At 35.9% G+C, this 21,681-nt stretch overlaps 1 protein-coding gene across 1 annotated transcript; it reads left to right on the forward strand.

Annotated features, from left to right (window-relative positions):
- The first annotated feature begins 1,816 nt into the window (after positions 1–1,816).
- On the forward strand, positions 1,817–21,232 carry LOC149797254 (uncharacterized). Its single transcript, XM_089961953.1, has 4 exons — positions 1,817–2,564; positions 8,616–9,122; positions 11,241–11,354; positions 12,946–21,232. Exons 1-4 carry the CDS (start codon positions 1,883–1,885, stop codon positions 13,716–13,718), a joined length of 2,076 nt encoding a protein of 691 aa, XP_089818079.1. The 5' UTR covers positions 1,817–1,882; the 3' UTR covers positions 13,719–21,232.
- The last annotated feature ends 449 nt before the right edge of the window (positions 21,233–21,681 follow it).

Below are 21,681 nucleotides of genomic sequence, written 5' to 3' on the forward strand. Positions count from 1 at the left end.
ATCGGGTTTAAATTTATCAGTGGATCATTTTTTTTTTCTTTATTGTACGTGGGGTGCGCATGGGAAAAAACTGTACAAATTTAAATTTAAGTGTTCAAGTTTCTTCTTTAGCTAAGCGCTTTGGATAATGATATTACTGTACATGGACGTCCATGGGGCGCGGTGGGGGAGGGGTACCATCCCCTGCTAGAAAACAGACACACACGCGCGTACATTCACTTGTCACTTGAAATTTGACCATCATTTCCTTCTTGCGCACGTTTATTGGGAATTATGCACACTTTGCTTAGGTGCCGTTTCGAGGAGAGTCATGGACCTTTTGAGATTTTCACACACACACACACACACACACACACACACCGACACTTGTCCCGATCCGACCCTGAGGACCCTTTTGAAATTATGTTCACCACCATCACCACTTGACCTGATTCATCCCTGAGCTTTGTCCCACAGTCTGGATTTTGTAAAAACTCCGTTCTGCCAATTGACCTGGTCTCTCACCCTCCCCTGGATAAAACTGCCTTTGGTCCAACTCCCTTCCCCTGGAAAAATCATGTGGACGCCGATATTGCTATACGTAGCATCGTAATATATATATATATATATATATATATATATATATATATATATATATATATATATATATATATATATATATATTCCAATAGGCAATATTTATCAGGGAGAGAGACTTTGAAAATAGAGCTTATATTTTTTGTAATTGCACGCTCGTGTAAAGTTGGGTAATAATGTTTATGCAAAGAAAAACGAGGGTATAATGCACACTGCACGCACGAGACGGTAAGATATTTTGTGTAACATACTTGGGGAGAGGTTTACAGTAGGGTAAGAAACTTCATGTAACATGCTGTGGGATATGTTAAATTCGAATTCCAACGCCTTCTTCTCCAGGAAAATATTGGCTGTTTCCGTAACGAGATTTTTAAAGCATACTGAAATTATAATCAGTAATAAGCCTGCTCTTTAGGGACCGACCATTAAAATATGGGAGGAAGGTTTAAGAAATTTATATTTTTAATGAGGATAATTGTTTGTTTTACTTCAATATATATATTTGTTCATTTGATACAATTAATTTTAACAAGTCACAGCAATAATAATTTATTCCATCTATATTAATGTCATTTTTTTTTCTTTTTCAAAATGTACTCCTTGACCTCATCCCACGATCCAAATTACAAGTTTAAAAGGATTTGGTATAACTGTACTTCTGCTATAGAGATATGAACTCAGTTTAATTGTATTATTCACACCCATTGCTCTGATTTTTTGACAGTTATTAATTATATAACAAAATAATCATCCAGTGCTACGCATGACAAAAAGCAGACAATTGTGCTCCGTCTTTCCTGTTTCTACAAATTTCTTCCTCTTTCCTTTCCTATTTCCTGTAGTTATATATCAAAATCCCTACTGTGAGCCCCATATTTTCGGTTTCGATTCATATCATTACGCAAGGCAATCTGTCACAGTGACGTCATGCTCTTTCTGCACACAAAAAGCGCTATGACTTTAGACATGACGAACCTCTTTGCTTACCACATTCAGCACACGGTCATAACCACTATATTGAAGGGGTAGCAGGGTGAATATGTAATTTCTATATATAACATATCTAATATATCACGTTTTGTGACTTGAAGCTCAACACAAATATAATTTTTAAAATTAGTAATACAATTGCATTTATTAAGAACAGGTGTCATAAAAGTTTATTATAGCTGAAGAGATCTATAAAAAAAATATCACATACCCAAGTTTTGAAAGTTTAAACCTGTAAGTGTGACGTCACCTGGTATAACTGAAACAAGACGACAGAGAGTTGTTGAGGCAGGCGCGTTAGTCATTTTGTGCCAAAATGAATTCCATTAAAACGGAACCCACTTTTGACGGGGAAGAGGGAGAATCTAACGATTCCGATGTTTTCCGCTATGCTATTGCGTACATTAAGAATTTTGCGGCATTACGAGGCGAGCATCTTGATGCCATTGTGAATTTAGGTACAAATGAACTGGCCAATTTTCTGAAGGAATTCTACAGTGTCATGAAAGAAACAATTGCCCAAGACGCCTCATCCGCAACCAAATTGAAGTTCATCAGGACAGGGATCCAGGAATATTTTGCCAAATTTAGAGACATTGACATCGTAAATGATGGCATTTTCAAAGAGGCTAATGCGGTGTTCAATGGAGTTCTAACCTCCCTTAAAAGTGCCCCTCGGAAACAATACAGAATTCGAACGTTCGACTTGGACGATTTGAAGAAGATTTATTTGGGTCCTTCAATGGACCTGAACAGCCCTGACAGTCTGCAGAATAAGGTTTTCTTTGATGTTTGCCTCTTTATATGTAACAGGGGCAAGGATTTCATGAAAGTAATGGATAAAACAGACTTCGAAGTGAGCATGGATGAGAGTGGGAGGAGGAGATACGTATGGCTGAAGTACCATTACAAGTTCAGCTTCCGCGAGGTGGCAGGGGGACTACCATACGATGTGTCCCCAGGGGTCCAGGTTGGGGGTAGAATGTACGAAAGAAAAGGTAATTTAGTTTTGCGATTGCTGGTTACTTCAATGTAAGATTGAGCACCGTTCGATCATGTTTATCACCGTATCCAATATATGAGACTGATTACGTGTCGGGTTCACCATTGTTTTCCATCTCTGGTTCAATAATAAAATAGAGACAAACAGTCATACATATAATTATATTGTTATAAAGGATATACAGTATATCAATTTAAATTATACAATTTTCTATAGTGCATTAGCATTAAGTCCATTAGGATACAGAGTATCTAACTTATGAATCCAATAAGTTTCTTTTATGAGTCTATTCATGTCACCATGCACAATATCTATTGGCATGAAAGAAAAATCAAGTAGAAAGTGATTATTGGTGTTAAAGTTTGTTGAAACATTAGAGGAAAACTGAGGATCTCTGTAATTTTTTATATGAAAGTGATGATTATTCATTCTCTTAGAAACTTGTTGTAGTGTTTGTCCAACATATTGCATGCTACAGTTTTTACAGGTTATTAAATAAATCACATCAGTTGATATGCATCTCTGGTTCATTAATAACTAATATTTTTAAATTTTAAAAATAAATGGAAATGACCCCTTTTCTGTATTGGGCGTTATATATATATATATATATATATATATATATATATATATATATATATATATATATATCTGTGTGTGTTGGTGTATTTGTGTATTACATTTTTTAAAAGTCTTGTGAATAGGATTATAATTTTCATGTTAGTGTCTTTTTCCCCATCATTTCTAACACTCCTTTGGTCTAAATGGTTAGAGTTTCTACCTCAGATGTTATAGGTTGCAGGTTCGAACCCCAGCCAAGTCATAACAAAAGCTTATACAAATGGTACTGGTAGCTGCCTCACTTGGCGCTCAGTATTAGGAGGTTATTGTTAGGACAAGTTGGCCTGGTGTCCAGATAATGTGACTGGGTGGGACATGATATTACATGCCTGCAGCATGATACCCATGTGCCAGACTTCACTACAAACTGCTATACTGTAGACATCGTAGCGTTATGTCTTCAGTTGTTACAGCTACATTTAAAAGTCAAAAAATCCAATCTCTTCATTTTGTAATGGTGAAAAATTTTAATATTATTTCTGTGTGTATGTGTGTGTGATTTAGATTTTTAACTTAGCTTTAACAATTTTCCAGTCATATTGCTACGCTGTCTGCAGTGTGGCAGTTTAAAGTGTCTAGCACTGGGGCATGTAGCATGATGTTTCACCCAGTCACATTATCCTGACACCAGGCCAACCAGTCCTAACACTGACTTCTTAATGCTGAGCACCTAGCGAGGCAGCTGTTAGTACCATTTTTAGATGTCTTTGGTATGACTCCGCTAGGGATCAAACCCATGACCTCTCGCAACTGGGGCGGACACTCTAACCACTAGGCCACTGGAGTGGTAATATTATTTCTGAGCAGTGTTCCCCTTTACCCTCATTTGTGCTTCAGAGACCCCCAAATTTTTAATTTGACCATCAGTTTTGATACCAAAGTTCATTTTTTACTCAGTCTAACCCCCAGTTTTGACACCAAGGAGATTTTTAACTCTAACTCTTGCACCCCTAGGGGATACACTGTGAGTGTAAATGATAAGTCTTTGATCACTGGCTTATTTCTGGCATTGTATGCCACTATTTCCATAGAAAAGGGTCAACATCTTTGTTTTGCTTATTACTAGAAATTTATGACAATTACCTATAGAACAGACCCACAACTTTTTTTTTAAAAAACGTGTAAAATGTAGTGAAGTTTTCATTATTTTATTGCAACCATTGTCTTAAACCCACCACAGCCCAGTCCGCATATTGAAAATCACAAAACTACAGTGAACATGTACAAACCATCCCCAAATAAACGATGGGCACAATTTAATGTCATGCACTTCTGAGTCATATCCCACAGTATATCATGTCCATATCTTAAACAGTGGATGGATGTACTTTTCAGTAGGACAATGTAATCTCTGTCCTTTTTTAGGTTTGGTTTTGCAAAATGTGGCAGGCTAATTAATGTGTTATTAATATCTTAACGAAGAGGTGACACACTTGTGCGTACACAGCTAATAATATATCAGCTAACTTTTAATATATGCACCTGTTAAACTTTGTCCCATTTAAAATATTGTTTTTGTTGCTGTTTGAAGCGTTCTAAAGAAAATCTGATACCGATGATCATTGTGCGTAGGAGTTATGTTCTGGTTAAGTTTATATGTACTAATAATCCTCCTACACAGTTTACTTGTAAGATGTTAGATTTTAAAGCTATTGTAATAATATGGCTTTTAACAGTATAAACCTTGAATTTGACTTTCACTTCTTTGGGGTTGGTATGTAAAGGTGGGAATTGTTTGAAAGGAAGCAGGGTGTGGTATGGATATGAATTACTACAAGCATCATAGGGGTATGTCTCTTTTCCCTATACAGTGCAACCCTGCTGTAATGCGCCCCACGATAACATGAATTCAGATATAATGTGGTTGTAGCGTGGCTTCCAAAATTTCATATATTCATTCGCACATGAAAAAATATTTTTTGTTCAAAGTATGTGAAATAGTGTATAAAAAAGTGATTACCATTTTCGGGAAGAGATCGCGTATGAATTTGAATAGAATACAATCATGGTGTGGTTCTTGAAATTTGAAATACATGTATGTGTATTTTTCTCATACCCAGAAAAATATTTTTTAAAAGTACGAGAAATAGTGTGTGAAATGTTTTATTATCATTTTGGGAAAGATTTTGCATATGAATTTGAATATAATACAATCCTGGCATGGTTTTTTAAATTTAACAATTAACTCCCCCCACCAAAAGTTTCAGAGGCAGTAGAGCACCTAGAAGCCAGTTTGAGGTTGCTGGAAACTCAATATGTGGACAGTGTCAAAATCCTCTAACTGAGAAGCATTCTTGACTTTGCTAGAAGCCAACAGTTCGCGGCAAATAAGCAGACTCCACTAGACAGATCTTTTAAGAAATGATGAAATTTAAAATGATGGAGTCATGCAACCAGATTGACTTTGCACTTTGGGCAATTATTAGTATAGTAGTTTTCACGTTTCTTTTGATATTCACAAAATCTGAAGTAAAAGTTATATGCACGCTTAAAGCATATGTTGATTGTCAGTTATTCTTGCTGTAGTCATTCAAATGAATAGACGTACAAGTGTTAATTATTGGGAATTTACAGTGGGTAAAAAGGTACACAGAAACACATCTGGGAAAATTTTACCAGTATGTTGTTGTTGTTGTTATGGGGTTTAACGCCATTTTTCAGCACACAATAGGCTATATATGGCGGCCAGTATTAATGGTGGAGGAAGAACCCGGGAAAACCCCGGAAGGAACCACCGACCCACGAGAAGCTACTGGCATGCTTTCTCACATATCTACATTGGCTGAATCTGAGACTCGAACTGGCACAGACAGAGGTGAGATGGCAGTGATCCGTAACGGCGAACGCTTTAGACCACTCGGCCACTACCAGTATGAAATTTGTACAGTTTGTATAGTTTAAATATGTATGCAATTTTTGCAATAGAATTACATGTATTATAGATTAACTGCATGCTATGGTGGTACAATATCAGACAGAAAGCAAACAGTGTTAATACTCTGTTCATGTTATATATTAGATATTGAATTCGGACACAATGATCTGTGACAAAATTATTGAATATTTTAAATCTGCAATTTTTCAGTGAAATTACATGTATTATGGATGAACTGCATGCCACGATGGCACGATAGTAAATGGTGTTGATATCCTATTCATGATATACATTAGACATGAATACACGTATATGTGCCAATGCGTTGTTTTATGAAAAAAGTATATACTTTAAAACTCTGCATTAACGCGATCTAATTTAATGGACCCCAATTATTGCATTATAGCAGGGTCACATTATACTTTAGTGTTTGGTAGATTATATATATATATATATATATATATATATATATATATATATATATATATATATATATATATATATATATATATTTTAGTCTGTTTGTCCTTGAACGCAATGAATATCCATTTAATCTGTTGTGTGGAAATTCACCACACTTGGTATACAAATCTGAATTTGTTTGCCATTTCTAAAGCATAAGTGAGCCACATTTGGAATGTTAAGATTAAAATAAAAACATGACAGCATTTGTAGTAATGAGCTCAGAATAGCACAGTCTAAATGCCTCAAGCAACCAGTAACCACAGATGAAAAGTAGACGAATTCTTGTTAAGGAGTTACTGAATACTTAGCAATGTCAGTCAAAAACCACCACCACCAGTTTTCCAACTTTCCCATAAATTAATCAGTGATAAATGTACATTTTTCTTATTAATTTAGGTCTTTTTCTCTATTTTGGTTTAAAAATAGAAAATGGAACAAAGATTTTTTAATTTTATTTGTTTGAATCTAACACCTAGAATCTATCAACTGGGAATTTTCAGGTTGAAATTTGGAATATATACACATTCGTGGGATATAATGTACTGAAATTCAGCTCTATGTTGTCTGTTCTAATGATTGCTCCAAAGAAACTGCACAGACCCAGATCTGCAGGCACATTATGAGGCAAGCAGATCTGGATCTGTGCACTTTGCATTTTGACTCAGCTTCTAACAAATATACATGCAATCTGCAATGAGTCAGAGGTTGAATTTGCACAGATTTTAATTATAGTGATATTTTTTAATATTTTAAGAATAAACTATACACATAGTAGAAAGAAACAGTACAGTAAAAAATAATGTCCTGAAAGACCACTGCTATGAGTGACCACCTGTCTTGAGAGACCATATTCTTAATGCATTTATTGATTCTATAGTGTTATGATCTGTCATGAGCAACCACAAGTTTTGAGAGACCGTAATTTTTTTGTTGTCAGAGGCTGTGGTCCTTCAAGAGAGGTTCTACTGAATATGTAAAGCATGGCTTCTTAGTCACTATCCTCATGTAGGTTCTTTTGATAACTTGTAGCCAGTGCCTGCAACTCAGTGACATGGTATTTGAGGCTTGAGGTGGGAGGGTGGATACGTTTTAAAATTGCACCATAGCATGCTGTCACCGTAACCTGGCCTTGCCTGCAGTCCAGTCCCATTGTCAACATTTAGAGCAATGAAACTAAGTCATTATATAGGGAGTGGGGTGGGGTGGCACCTTGAATATAGGATCTAAAATTACTTTTCAGATTAGACAGTATCATGCAGTGAAAAGTTTGAGGATTTGACAGCTATATTGGATGCTCATGAACAGGTTATTGGCTGTTTAAGTGGTTGGCGTACATAAAATTTTCACCTTAATTTGATGTAGTGAACATTATAAGGAGTATACTTTCATTGAAACAGGAACTTAAATATGTTTCCTTGCCTCATTCAGTCAACAATAGAAAGTTAGGATTTCATTGCAGTATCCTTTTCTTGCCATGGTGCACATTGTTTTTCTGCTTCAGCTAATTCCTGTTGCATAGCATATTGTCAGTTATTGATCTTTCATGCCACAAGCATGTACAACCCCAGGTAAATCATTTTTAATTATATTTCTTTTAGAAACATATATACCATGCAAACTTTGAATATTTGGGGATAATACCATGTACATGGACATAGGTACCGAAACTGGATTTCGACTCATTGACTCGTATTAATTTAAATTATTTGAGGTACATTGAAGGGCAGTAGCATTAATGCACACATTATGACAAACCATTTGATTAGGGGTGAGATGGGATTTTCTTTCAGCCAGATTATATATTTAAAGTTGCTTTTAAATATTTTTTATTCTTAGTCAGAATTGGATAATTTCAGATCACAGTTGAGTAAATAAACATCGTTCCTCCACCAAATATACTGGTGGCCATGTATAACCTATCACATGCTGACAAATGATGTTTAACCCATAACAATAACAACATTAACAACAACAACAACATGTCCAGTAAGATACTGTGAGGAAGGAAACTTGGTGTAATTTTCCATTTAATATTTATATGCCTAATATTTATAAGTATCTGTAAGTCTCATTCCGTTATTGCAGGTGATCCATACTGCCCTGTTGTCTCATTCACAAAATACCTGAATCATCTTCACCCCATGTGTCCCTCATTCTGGCAGAGACACAAACGCAATGTGCAGAAATCCGACTACGTCTGGTATGACCACACAGGACTTGGGAACAGCACCCTGCACAAGCTAATGAACAGAATTTGTCAGCAAGCAGGACTGCCAGAAATGTATACAAATCATGCAATAAGACCATCATGCATTCCTCAGATAGAGGCAATTTGCCATGACGTAATGTCACACTCCAAATCGAAATTACCGATCCCATTACCAGTAAATGAGGAGAATTCTCGGGTGCAGCTATCAAGGGAAGATAACTACGGTTCATTCATGGGCAGTTTGATCAAGGTAGAAAACCCTGGATCACCACCTACAAAGCCTGTAGGGTTACAAGACAGAGAGACTGTAGGCAGCGAGAGCGTGTCATCCCATGCCTCAGATACAAAGGAATATGATACAGAGTTGGAGGAGACGACTATTGGTAAATTCATTACATTTTTTTTCATGCCTTTTTCATGGCACATGCAAAATTAGATGAGAAATCTACAAGTATAATATAATTTCAAGAACAGAAGTGGGTGAACATTGAAACAGTACCGTGGCAAGATAACCAAGAAGGATTTAAGTGAGTTCATCTTGGCTGACTTGTGCTCCGTTGACATTTTTTGCTGCTTTCAGCACTGCATGCCTACAGATAATGAAGATGCTTGCCATGTTTGTCTTAAATACTGTTTTGTGAACCAGAATAATGACATGCATTGCTAAATTAGATACTCAGCAAATTTTAAAGAGAGATAAAATTATCAGGCTAGAAAAATAGTATTTTCCCACTTGCACACTGGATAAGTAAAAATAAATTTGACTTACCAAGAAAAAAAATCAACTTGCATATAGTTAAATGGTTTCATCATAGATAGTAGCTTTTTCCATGCAGTAAAAAAAACCCGTTATCCTTATATTTCCCCAGTTTTGTAAAATATGTCATGTTCAAACTTTTAAGTGTAAGATTTCAGTCCAAGATGTAAAAAAAAAACTTCGAATAAACAAAAGGACAATGCATAGAAACTTTTCCTTAATAGTACAAATAATGTATTAACAGTTATTAGCCCCAGATATCTCCCTGAACCTAAAGAAAATGGTGCTGAACTGACAACCAATATGGCTACCATCTTTAAAATCTTGTTATCTCAACTCCTCCTGAACAGAAAGTCATATTGGCATGGGATTTTCACGAGATGTTAGTTGGTCTTGAATGAAAATGCCACCAGCCAGTCATCTTACATGACCACCTCATTGGAGAGCTTGTGAATCTTATAAATACTTTTCATGTAAGGATGGCTATCTCAAAATGGGGTCTTCATGAAATGACTTCTTACTGTGTCTGGTTGGTCTATTCATGTAAGGATGGCTATCTCAAAATGGGGTCTTCATTGAAATGACTTCTTATTGTGTCTGGTTGGTCTATTCATGTAAGGATGGCTATCTCAAAATGGGGTCTTCATGAAATGACTTCTTACTGTGTCTGGTTGGTCTATTCATGTAAGGATGGCTATCTCATAATAGGGTCTTCATGAAATGACTTCTTATTGTGTCTGGTTGGTCTCTTCATGTAAGGATGGCTATCTCATAATGGGGTCTTCATTGAAATGACTTCTTATTGTGTCTGGTTGGTCTATTCATGTAAGGATGGCTATCTCATAATGGGGTCTTCATGAAATGACTTCTTATTGTGTCTGGTTGGTCTATTCATGTAAGGATGGCTATCTCATAATGGGGTCTTCATGAAATGACTTCTTATTGTGTCTGGTTGGTCTGTTCATGTAAGGATGGCTATCTCATAATGGGGTCTTCATTAAATGACTTCATATTGTTTCTGGTTGGTCTATTGCCAAACTTCAGTATGACCACCACAGTAGCCAGCTAATAGATCTACAGCTACTGCAACTGTATGGATTATCATATCGACATTGATTTTCACTGAAAGACCTCGTATTATATGTAGCTGGTCCTAAATGAAGACTATGCAATATGGCTGGCACAATGAACATATAGAAAATCTTAAATCTAATTCGCCCAAATGGATGGTCATATTGGTATAGGGTTTTCTCCAAAGTCTTTTAATGGTGTGTAAGAGCAGCCATTTTTGAAGGCCTATCTGCATGATTTGTACAAAGCTAAAAGATCTTGACATGCCATGATGCATTCTGACAAATTTGGTAAAATTCATTTCAGCAGAATTGGAGTTCTTATTGAAAGGTTTTTCTAATTTTTGGTAATGATAGCCATATTTGATCATCGGTTTGCATCATTTGTACAAATTTGAAAGGTCTTCATGCCAATTGCTTTGTCAGGTTTTCTCAAATTCTTTATAATGTTTTGAAGTCATTTAAAGGGTTTTCTCATTTGTGGAAGCTGTATTTTATGGCATAATTTGTAGAAGTTTGAAAGAAAGTTGTCCAGTAGGTGTGTTTTTTGGAGATGCTGAAAATAGCAATTGATGATGGATGGATGACACATCAAATGATGGACCATACCAAAAACTCACTGCCTTACAGCTGGGTGAGCTAATAAATTAACAGCAATTATTATTGCCCTGCAGGTTTACATGAGGCCAAGATGAGAGTTCTGGAGATGGTTCATACACTAGAGGCCAAGGATCTCAAAGCCTTCGTCAACTGGATGAAAACATTCCAGGTTGAACAGGGTGCTGGTGGTGAGTGTCATTGTTTCATTTGTATTAGTAGCATCAGTGGTTCTGGTAGCACCAATAATTTTAAGATTTTATGTGAAAGTTTTGAAAATCATAAAACACACATAGGTCTTTGTGCTGGGGAGGGACAGTTATATGTGAGAGTTCCTTGTTAAAGTATTTGGCATCAGCAGTGGTCAACATTTTAATACAAATTTTGGCGAAAAGCATACACTGATATATAGTTCCTAGACTATTTCTAATTAGGCATGTGACCAAATGACAAGCCTCAGGCAACCAAAAGGGCAAAATTCTAATTAGACATTTGTCCATATGACATGTGAGGCTCTGGTGGCAGAGTGGTCTAAGGCACTTTCCGTTACTGATCACTGCCATCTCACTTCCGTCCATGTGGGTTCAAGTCTAGGGCTAGACCATTGTGGGTATGTGACAAGCTTGCCAGCAGCTCCCCATGGGTTGGTGGTTCTTACTGGGGCTTTCATGGGTTCTTCCTCCACCATTTATACTGGCCTATTATGTATTGAAATTGGCATTTTAAGCCCATATGACATGCCCCAGGCAATATGAGGCAACTAATAGGCAAAATTCTGATTAGATACATGTCCATATGACATACCCCAGGCAATATTAGGCAATTCAAGGGCAAATTTCCAAGTTAAACAAGGGACATAATTTCCATTAAATTTGTCAGAAAACAGAACGTTTAAATTGATCTAGATATTTGTAATATGAAGTGGTTTCAATCCAGTAAAATCCTTCAGAAGCTATTGAGTGGGGGGAAAAACTTGTGATGGCCAGGATGTGATCTGACAAAAATGAAGAAACATGGGTTGCACTTTGGGCCCTATTCACTGATCCATGTATGGAGGTGGCATACAAATTTACCATCAACTTCCTGTAAAGAAACTTAATTCTAAACAAACAGAAGGATGAATAGTCAACTTTGTTTGATATACTTTATGTATACTGCCTGTCCTGCATGGTCAACATGTGCCAGTCATTGGCATGGCATCCCATCCTGGGCTAAGGGTCTGTTGGTTGTGAGTGTGAGGATTGCTTAGGACACAGCTGTTTTGCCTTTTGACCAAGGCATGCTGGTACATTTTGTGGATGGTAATTACAGCTTTAGACTGGGAAGGAGGTGTTATATGGGGTTTATGTAATTATATCACATGCTTTGGTTAGGAGCGTCAGCTCGGAGAGCTCGAATGTAAACAGAATTTGTGTACAGTTAGGTCCTAGTTTGATCCCTTATCCAGCCACAGATGTGTTTCTTTTACATGATGGTAATTTGCTAAACTTCCAGCTTTGAATGATTACCAGCTTGTAAGGCATGGCTAATAGTCCATATAATACCATGACAAAACAGGCTTTCAGCAAAGATTTATAAAAGATCCAAATGACTTTTATCCACTTCCTATATAATACATGGACAGATAGGTTCTGAACAAGGACTTAATTAAAGCCTATGTTGCCACATACATGGTATGGCTGTTTTCACTTGAACTTATTTATTAATAATTTGTTTTATCTTGTGGCTTCAAATCATGATCAGACATCACCTTCTTCAACCAAATTTTGCTAAATTTTCCAGGTCTGGTTGTCACATGCTGCACTGTAGCGGGGTCAAGTGAACAAAAATCCATGCAGAATGGAGAGGACTTAACTGTGGCAAGGTCCAGTCCACAACCCATGACAACTACAGCTGTACCAAGTCCACTGGAGAACATGTCAGCCAGAGCCTTACCCGCTGGAAGCCATTTTCATCAGATGAATGTAAATAGTTCTGCTAGGATAAATTGTATGCCTTCAAAACACACTGTTTCTGATTTCAAGGTGAAACCGATAGAATTTGAAAGTTTGTGTAATACTCATTGCTCTCTTGAGTTGTGCCCCTTGAAAATTTCCATTCCTACCCAGGACACTATCCTTTTTACATGTGTACAGACAGACATACAAGTGCTCATAAATAAATTAGACTTGTCGTCAGCTGAAGACTTGGATCCAGTACAAAAGAGGATATTCTTCTCTGATCAGAAATTAGATCTATCCAAACTTTGTGAAGAGCCCCCAAAATTTGACAGTGAATATGATATGCCAAAGCATGATAATTTCAATTCTGATGTCATAAACCATCATAATCATGAAGAAAAGTTCAAACCAGTGAAAAAGAGACCAATACTGGACCAACAAGAAGACTCCAAGGCATTCCAGTCCAGAGCAGGTTGCATAGAGAATCGGGACTGCATTCCTAGATACAAAAAGTTTCGCATTGATGATATTTGCAATGGACTTGTGAAAACAAATGAGAGGCAAACAACAGATAATAATACTGAGACTCCTCTTAATCTTGTGAAGAAATTCTAAGTTGGTTCAAGGTATATCATTTAAAGAACAGTTGCATCTGCAGAGTAACCTCCCCTGACAAGAGTAAGCTTGGCTGTCAGTATTTCTCAACAAATTCCTGTCTTTTTAAATTGCTGATAAATACCTCAATTCATATATATATATGCGGTCAGCATGGCCATCAATATTCAGTATTATATCTGTATATTTGAAGCATTATATCTCAGATGAATGAATTAATTTAAGCACTACTCAGTATGTGTAGCACCGGACAAAAAATGTTTCATTATTTACAGACTACATAGGAACGTTTCTTTTTAGTAAAATTTATCTAGTGATTGAAATAAGGATTTTTTGTGGTGATGGTGGTGGGTGTTTAAAACATTACTTTGGAACGTGTTTAATTAACTTGGACTTGGACTCTATAGACCAGTCCTGAGCAACTTTTACAAAAATGTCAACTTTTAAAAATACAAAACTCTTATTCTTGTCATTGTCATTACTGAATAACATTTGACCACGATGATAGTATATCTTCAACATTGAAGTGTATGTTTGTGGAGACCTGCAACTTTTTACCAGTATTGGAAAACCAGATCCACCCTTTAATAACTAATTATGAACCACTGGTTAAAGTATGATTCTTTAAACTTTTCATTATAAATAAAATTATTGATCCTAAAGTGCACCATAGCCAGATAAAAGAGTGTCATTTATTGGGGGTGAGGATGGGGGTAGAAGAAAGATAGCCATTTCTCACAAGACAGTAAAAAAATTATAATGTTTTCTACTTTTTTAATTCAAAATATCCTCATGAGTGAAATTGAAGGAATCCAGTAACATAAAAGCAATAAACACTATCATGTTATATGTAATGAAATTCAAAGTAATATTGTACTTCTAATAATAGATTATTCCTTTTGCTCTTTGAGAAAAAGTGTTATCCTACTTCTTCCATTAACAGTCTGAGGTAAGTAATTGGGAATTTAGAAGTCGGGTTGTGTAAATACTGATTGATACAATTATTGGATAATGCTCATACAAATATGACTTTTTGCTCAGATGGAAATTCTGATTATATCATTTTCTGTATTTATATTGATGAATGAATTTTATACTGATTTGAATTATTACATATGACAATATTGGAAAGATTTACCTGCCAAATTCTTATTGTTCATAACATGTCATTGTTATCAGAAATTAAGACAAATTGTATCAAGTTGATGACATTGGTTTATTGAGCTTGGCTAATATGTGGTACGTTAAAACCTGGTTATTGGTTTTCATTAGTCGTCTTTGGATTCAGAGAAATTCTGATATCTGTATTACATGTTACTGAGCTCATTTTGGTTCATTTTGAGGTAGCTGCTTTATTTTGTTGCAGTCTTTCGCTTGGGATGTACGTTTCCCAGCCAATGCCAAAAATGCCTAGCAGGTTGCAGTAATGGATGTTGTAAGCTCAAAAATGATTGCTGAAAACTAGCTTTAAAAGTGTTGCAGGTTGGACAGAAATGCTGGAAAATTTGTTCAAAACAAAAGCAGCCAACAATCTTCTTCTGTATCTGTATACTTCATGTTATTGCAACTAATATTTTAACAACTTCCAGTGTTAAAGCGTTAGTGTTTCTGGCATGGGCTCTTCCAGTTACTTTGTATGCATGGAGGGGGGAAGTGGTGTTTGAAGTTTGCATATATATGCATGTGGGTGGGGGGGAATAAGACTAAGTAGTACGTACACACATAATAACACAAACAATATTATAGCTACTGAGAGTAAAACAAATGGAAGCTCTAGATGTAAACAAGCATACAGACTGGACTTTCCTTTCTGATTTCTTGAACAGTCCATTGCAGTTAGAACTGTGTAGTCTGCACTAAGTAATTGCAATGTCAAATTTTAATATTTCTAAAAAAATATTTGAATAATAAAAGGAGGAACTCATATACACATTTGTTTAAAGAGATGTAACTTCAAAAATTTATGGAATAATTGAGATTTTCAAAGATGATGAATGATCACATTCGTTGCTTGAAAATATAGACTCTTCCATGCAAATATGGCAATCATGTTAGTAAAGAAACTCCCATTTGATTTGAAAAGCCAACAGACTGTAAAGTAGGAGGGTACTAAGCAAAAGCGTACTACGCATAGGGAAGGGGGGAGTAGAAAAATGTACACTGCAACAAGGGGGTCAAAATGGCAGATATTTTGGTGTACATTCTCAATAGATGGCCCCTATTTGTACATCCATTCTTTTTAGTGTACATCAGTGCAAAGCAAGAGATTGCAGTTACTTTTCCTGTGCTACCAGTGCCATCTTTGTCAACAGTTTCTCAAGCATTTACTTCAGGGTTTTCATTTACACCTAAACCCTTGATAGATGCTCATCATGCAAAGCCAGAATTGTTATGAAGCCAAGGCAGTTGAGTCTGAGATATGAAGCCAGGGCAGTTAAGTCTGAGATATGAAGCCAGGGCAGTATTTTCTGATATATGCGCACTTGCCCTTTTACTTTGTTGTTTAATCCAAAAAATGTTAGAGGCCCCGATTGGTCTAAAGCACTCACTATTACAGATCACTGCCATCTCACCTTTGTCTGCGTGGGTTCGAGTCCCGGGCTCAGCCAATGTGGGTACTTGAGAAAGCTTGCCAGTAGCTTCTTGTGAGTCGGTGGTTCTTTCCAGGGTTTTCCGGGGTTCTTCCTCCACCATTTATACTGGCCGCCATGTGTAAACTATCTTGTGCTGAAAATTGGCATTAAACCCAACAACAACAACTACCAACAAATGTTAAACCCATCCGTATCCTGCACATTAGGCTTATCACTGACAGGTTTTATATGTATACAGTTGAAGATGTGTCTGACAGGTTTTATATGTATGCAGTTGAAAATGTGTCTGACAGCATACTGTGGTTGCAATGTTTCATATGCTGTACATATTTTACCTTATGTTATGATGTGATTCAGATTTTTAAACATGTTTGGCAGAATATACCTGACAATTTTGGTACGTAATGCTTAGGATCATCATGATAATATTTCATTTTGGATAAATATATGTACATGAAGGAAAAATAAATACATGGACATGGACACATATGTGTTTGTTGGATCTGCATTGACAGTAAGAAACTGCGCTGGCTTGCAAATTTGAAACTGTGTTTCTTTAAATCAAAAGATTATTTTTACAAGTATGTTTCCCAAAGGTAAATAATGTAATTAATTTTTTTTTACAGAAATATTAGTAAATCAGCCTATGTGGTACAAGTTGTCACGTAAATCAGCCTGATGTGTAATACTGTGTAAATGTGTGGTACAAGTTGTCACGTAAATCAGCCTGATGTGTAATACTGTGTAAATGTGTGGTACAAGTTGTCACGTAAATCAGCCTGATGTGTAATACTGTGTAAATGTATGGTACAAGTTGTCACATAAATCAGCCTGATGTGTAATACTGTGTAAATGTGTGGTACAAGTTGTCATCAGCATTGGCTTTTTTCTAACGATGACAAATTCAGGTTAGTTAGGACTAGTTGGCCTGGTGTCAGGATAATGTGACTGGGTGGGACATGATGTCTGACATGGACTGTGCCACAATGTAGTAGTAATCATTGTACAGTTACATGACATTATCGTACTTAAATTTACTTGACTATCTTGTTTATATGATGAAATATTATTAAACAGTTATTTTCTTGCTTGAAACTAATATTTTAACTGTATCATATAGAGCATATAACTGGGGGGGAAGGAACTGGTGCCGACATAAGGAAAATACAGGAATACCTTCATCATATCCCAGATATGGTGTTGGAATATCCTCTGGAAAATGTTTTCTGCTGTGACAAGACTGGTTTATTCTATCGCACATTGCCTGACAAATCCTTAATTGGAAAAGGGAAATCTACAAAAGGTGTGAAAAGTACAATTGAAAGACTTAAGTCATGTTTGCATTCTGTTCAACAATGAAGTAGTCAGTGGTAAATGTAAAATATAAATGTCACTGGAATTTACTCTCCTCTTTGAGCACCTCTGAATGATGGACGTTTCTGTTAGTTGAGTCTATGGTTTTCAGAAGTTTCACTGTTATCATCGTTGTTATTATTATCTCTGATAGATGTAGATCCCATTTTTTCTCAAGCCAGTCTTGGTGGAATCTTACCATAGTGATCATTTTGGTATATGTGTGTGAATCTTTTCATCTTTGAATATGCATACATGCCAACCATTATGCTTTTGGCATCATCATTATGTTTTTTCCAATCAAATTACATGTTACGCTCATCTGTATATGGATTATGCTTATCGGGTACAGTAAAAAAATCAAATAAAAATAAAGCATTAAAAGGTATTGTTTGTCATTTATATTATCATATCTTTAATTCAACTCATCATAATAATTGGAGAATATTCTATAAAGAAAAATTGCTGCATAAGAATATCGTAATAGTTTTTGGCCATCATATATCTACATGTACATTCCTAAGTTTCTATTTATAGCAACTATATTGGACCCGTTACCAGAAAACAGATGGACTTCTTTAATTTGAAACTCTTTTTCTCTCAGATTCAGTATACTGATAATCAAGTTAGCAGACCAGTCTACTTTTAAAGAAAATGTCACCAGATATTAAGCTTAACAGGCCTTTATCGTTTGACTTTTGGATGAAAGTTCTTAGAGTGGCCTGGTCTTTTTAAGTTTCAAAACATATCCGATCAGAAAAAAGACAAATCACAAATTTGTAAAAGGATGTGAGATGGATGCAATAAAGCACTCAGATAGAGCACTTGTCATGCTCATTGCAGAATTTGTGGACTTAATCATTCGGCAAAAGTTATACATGTAGACTAGTTAAAGTGAGTGTTGAATATAAATAATTTGTCAATATGTTTTTTGTTTTTTCATTCTGGTTCTCATCCATATGGATTTTACCCATTTTTGCCAAATATTTTGACCTGCAAATTCAAGTCAGTAGTAAAACTAAATGTACAATTTTCATAGTGTACTGTAATTATGGCATGTCATATATTAGCTACAATATTGTAGCCTCAACAATGTATGAGTACTAATGTTAGTAATAGTAATATATAGATTACAATTTTGTTGCTCAGATTACGCTTTTTTGCAATTTGCAAGAATTATGCTTATACATACCCCTCTTGGGGTTGGCATGTATGCACATCTTTCCACACACTAAATTAATGTAACTGTAGTCATTTGTTTTTTATTTTATTCGAGTACCATTTTATCTTACCCTCCTTATATCTGGAATATGATGTTATCTTTATCATATATCATCCTGGTTCATGGATCATCCCATGGCACGAGGATTTTTCCCTTTAGTCGCAATGTTAGCATATTAAGCTTAATATTGACCTTCATGATTATTAACATGCTTGTACTTACGCAATAGTCGTTTTCTCTAAGTGCGTTTGGTCACATTACTCGTTTTTTGGATACATCTTGATGTTTACAACACCACTTTACCAAAATTGGTCAGCGTGATCTACATTTCACCCTTCCCTAATTTTGCTTAAATTGTTGTTGACTTCTATTTTATGTATATAATGTACTATTTGTTAAGGAATCCTGCAGCTTTGTTTGTGATAAATTTGTTATGGTAAATTGCTGAATTACCAAAAGTAGGTCATTTTAACCTAGATTTCACACTTAAGTGGATTTAAGTTTTGCATTTTGATCAGTTTCGTGGGTACTGTTGAAATATATGTGTCCGTATGTCCATCCACACCATAGCTTATTCTCAATGTAATAGTTGTTTAGTTTACTTTCAGTATTTATGCCACACACTTTAGAGTTGACTGTTGCTTAGGGTCAGGCTGGATATGCAGACCATGGCTTAGGGTCAGGCTGGATATGCCAACCATGGCTTAGGGTCAGGCTGGATATGCCGACCATGGCTTAGGGTCAGGCTGGATATGCAGACCATGGCTTAGGGTCAGGCTGGATATGCCAATCATGGCTTAGGGTCAGGCTGGATATGCAGACCATGGCTTAGGGTCAGGCTGGATATGCCAATCATGGCTTAGGGTCAGGCTGGATATGCCAATCATGGCTTAGGGTCAGGCTGGATATGCAGACCGTGGCCATGTTCTTGACCGTTTATTGTGTCAGACTTCTCCCTTGTTTGCCTTTGTCTTTGTTTTGTGTGCCTTTTTGGAGATACCTAAATTTGCATAACTTTATGGCACTGCTTCGGTGGCCAAAGTGATTAGAGCATATGCCTTGGAAGCGGGAGGTTGCAGTTCCGAACCCTAGCCAAGTCATACCAAAGACTTACAAAAATGGTACAAGCAGCTGCCTCACTTGATGCTCAGCATTAAGAGTTTAGTGTTAGGACTGGTTGGCCTGGTGTCAGGATAATGTGACTGGGTGGAACATGATGCTACATGTCTGTAGCATGATGCCTCAGTGCTAGACATCACTATAAACTGTCACACTGCAGACATTGTAGCAATATGAACAAAATTGTTAAGGATACATTAAAAACCAAAAACACACACAAACACATGACTTTATTTAGTCAGGGTTGTGATGATGTGCTTTTAAACCCTAAGCTAGCATGCATACATACATACAAACATATATACACACACCAATTATACTAGTCGTCATGTATATCCCATGATATGCTGAAAAATGGCATTAAACCTAACACAAAAAAACATACATTTATCTTTCACATACTTTTATCTTTCAAGGGTGTAAAAGAGTTTCACCTGACTGTTTTTTATTTTGGCTACCTCAGTGTGTTCTTGGAATGTGCCCTTAGCTCCCATTTCCTTTGCATTATATAGCCAGTAATGTTCAAAGTGCTATTACAACAAAAATACTTATTGATCCCATCATTTATGTTTTCATTTTAAGTAAATTTACATGATGTGGGGAAGTTTCTGGCTTCACCACCTATAATAAAATCAATTATGTATGTTTGTTCACTCTGTTAGCTTGTCAACATCATAGATGTGTGCATGTATCATGTACATCAATTTTTCATATACTACATTTTGTTAAAAATTATTGTTAGTCTCTCTACATTTTAGTGCATAGTTTTTATATATTAATTTGTTGGGAAATAAATATACTGTCTTCAGATTAAGACTTATTTAGACATCATGTTTTGGCTTTCTGAACAAATTGTATTTTGGCTGTATTTGTTTTATCAAGTTGTTTTTAATCAATATTCATACTTGTAGCAATTTTTTAAAAAATTATTAGGATCATTTTATTTTTCTGTTAGAGCATTTCTACAACAGTTGCAACACTGAAAATGTTTTATATCTATTGTACAAGTCTTTTGAACTTGTAAATGTTTACTTGACATCCAGACTTTTTGTCTTTAAATTCATAGACCAATGTATGTCTTTATTATTTTTTTTAAACATGGTTTGTACATGATGAGAAGCATCTTGTAAATATTTTCTAAGTTTTTATATGTCCTCATATTTTTTTAATTAAATATTTGTACTAGACAAAATGTCAATAAATGTCTTTTGGGACATAAAAAGTTATCTTGCCTTTTTTATGTCATAACTGCAAATACAACGTAGGCATCCTGATTTGCTTCTGTCCATCAATCCACCTGTGCAAGCTTGTTAAAAGAACCAGGTAAAAACCACTTGAAAGTAGACAAATATTGGTAGACATGTCCCAGGCGCCTGTATATAACTCGATTACATTTTTCTATGCCATTTGCATATGCAGTTTTGCAATTTGTGTTTGGCTGGTTGCTTGCTTTTTATACTCCCACAAGCAATGGCAGTACATAGTAATTTAGTGTCATTGTATCTGTTCATTCGTCTGTCATTTGTTCCATCTAGCACTAAATCTCGTTAGCAGAACTAGTCCCCCAGTTTTGGGTGGATTACCATTAAACTTGATAAATATTACTTGCATTACCTGAAGATATTACTTGCATTACCTGAAGATCATTCCAAATCACATTGCTTGAGCAGTGTTT

The sequence above is a fragment of the Sinohyriopsis cumingii genome, chromosome 6 (genome assembly GCF_028554795.1).
Source record: "Sinohyriopsis cumingii isolate HCF-2022 chromosome 6, ASM2855479v2, whole genome shotgun sequence".
Lineage (NCBI taxonomy): Eukaryota > Metazoa > Mollusca > Bivalvia > Unionida > Unionidae > Sinohyriopsis > Sinohyriopsis cumingii.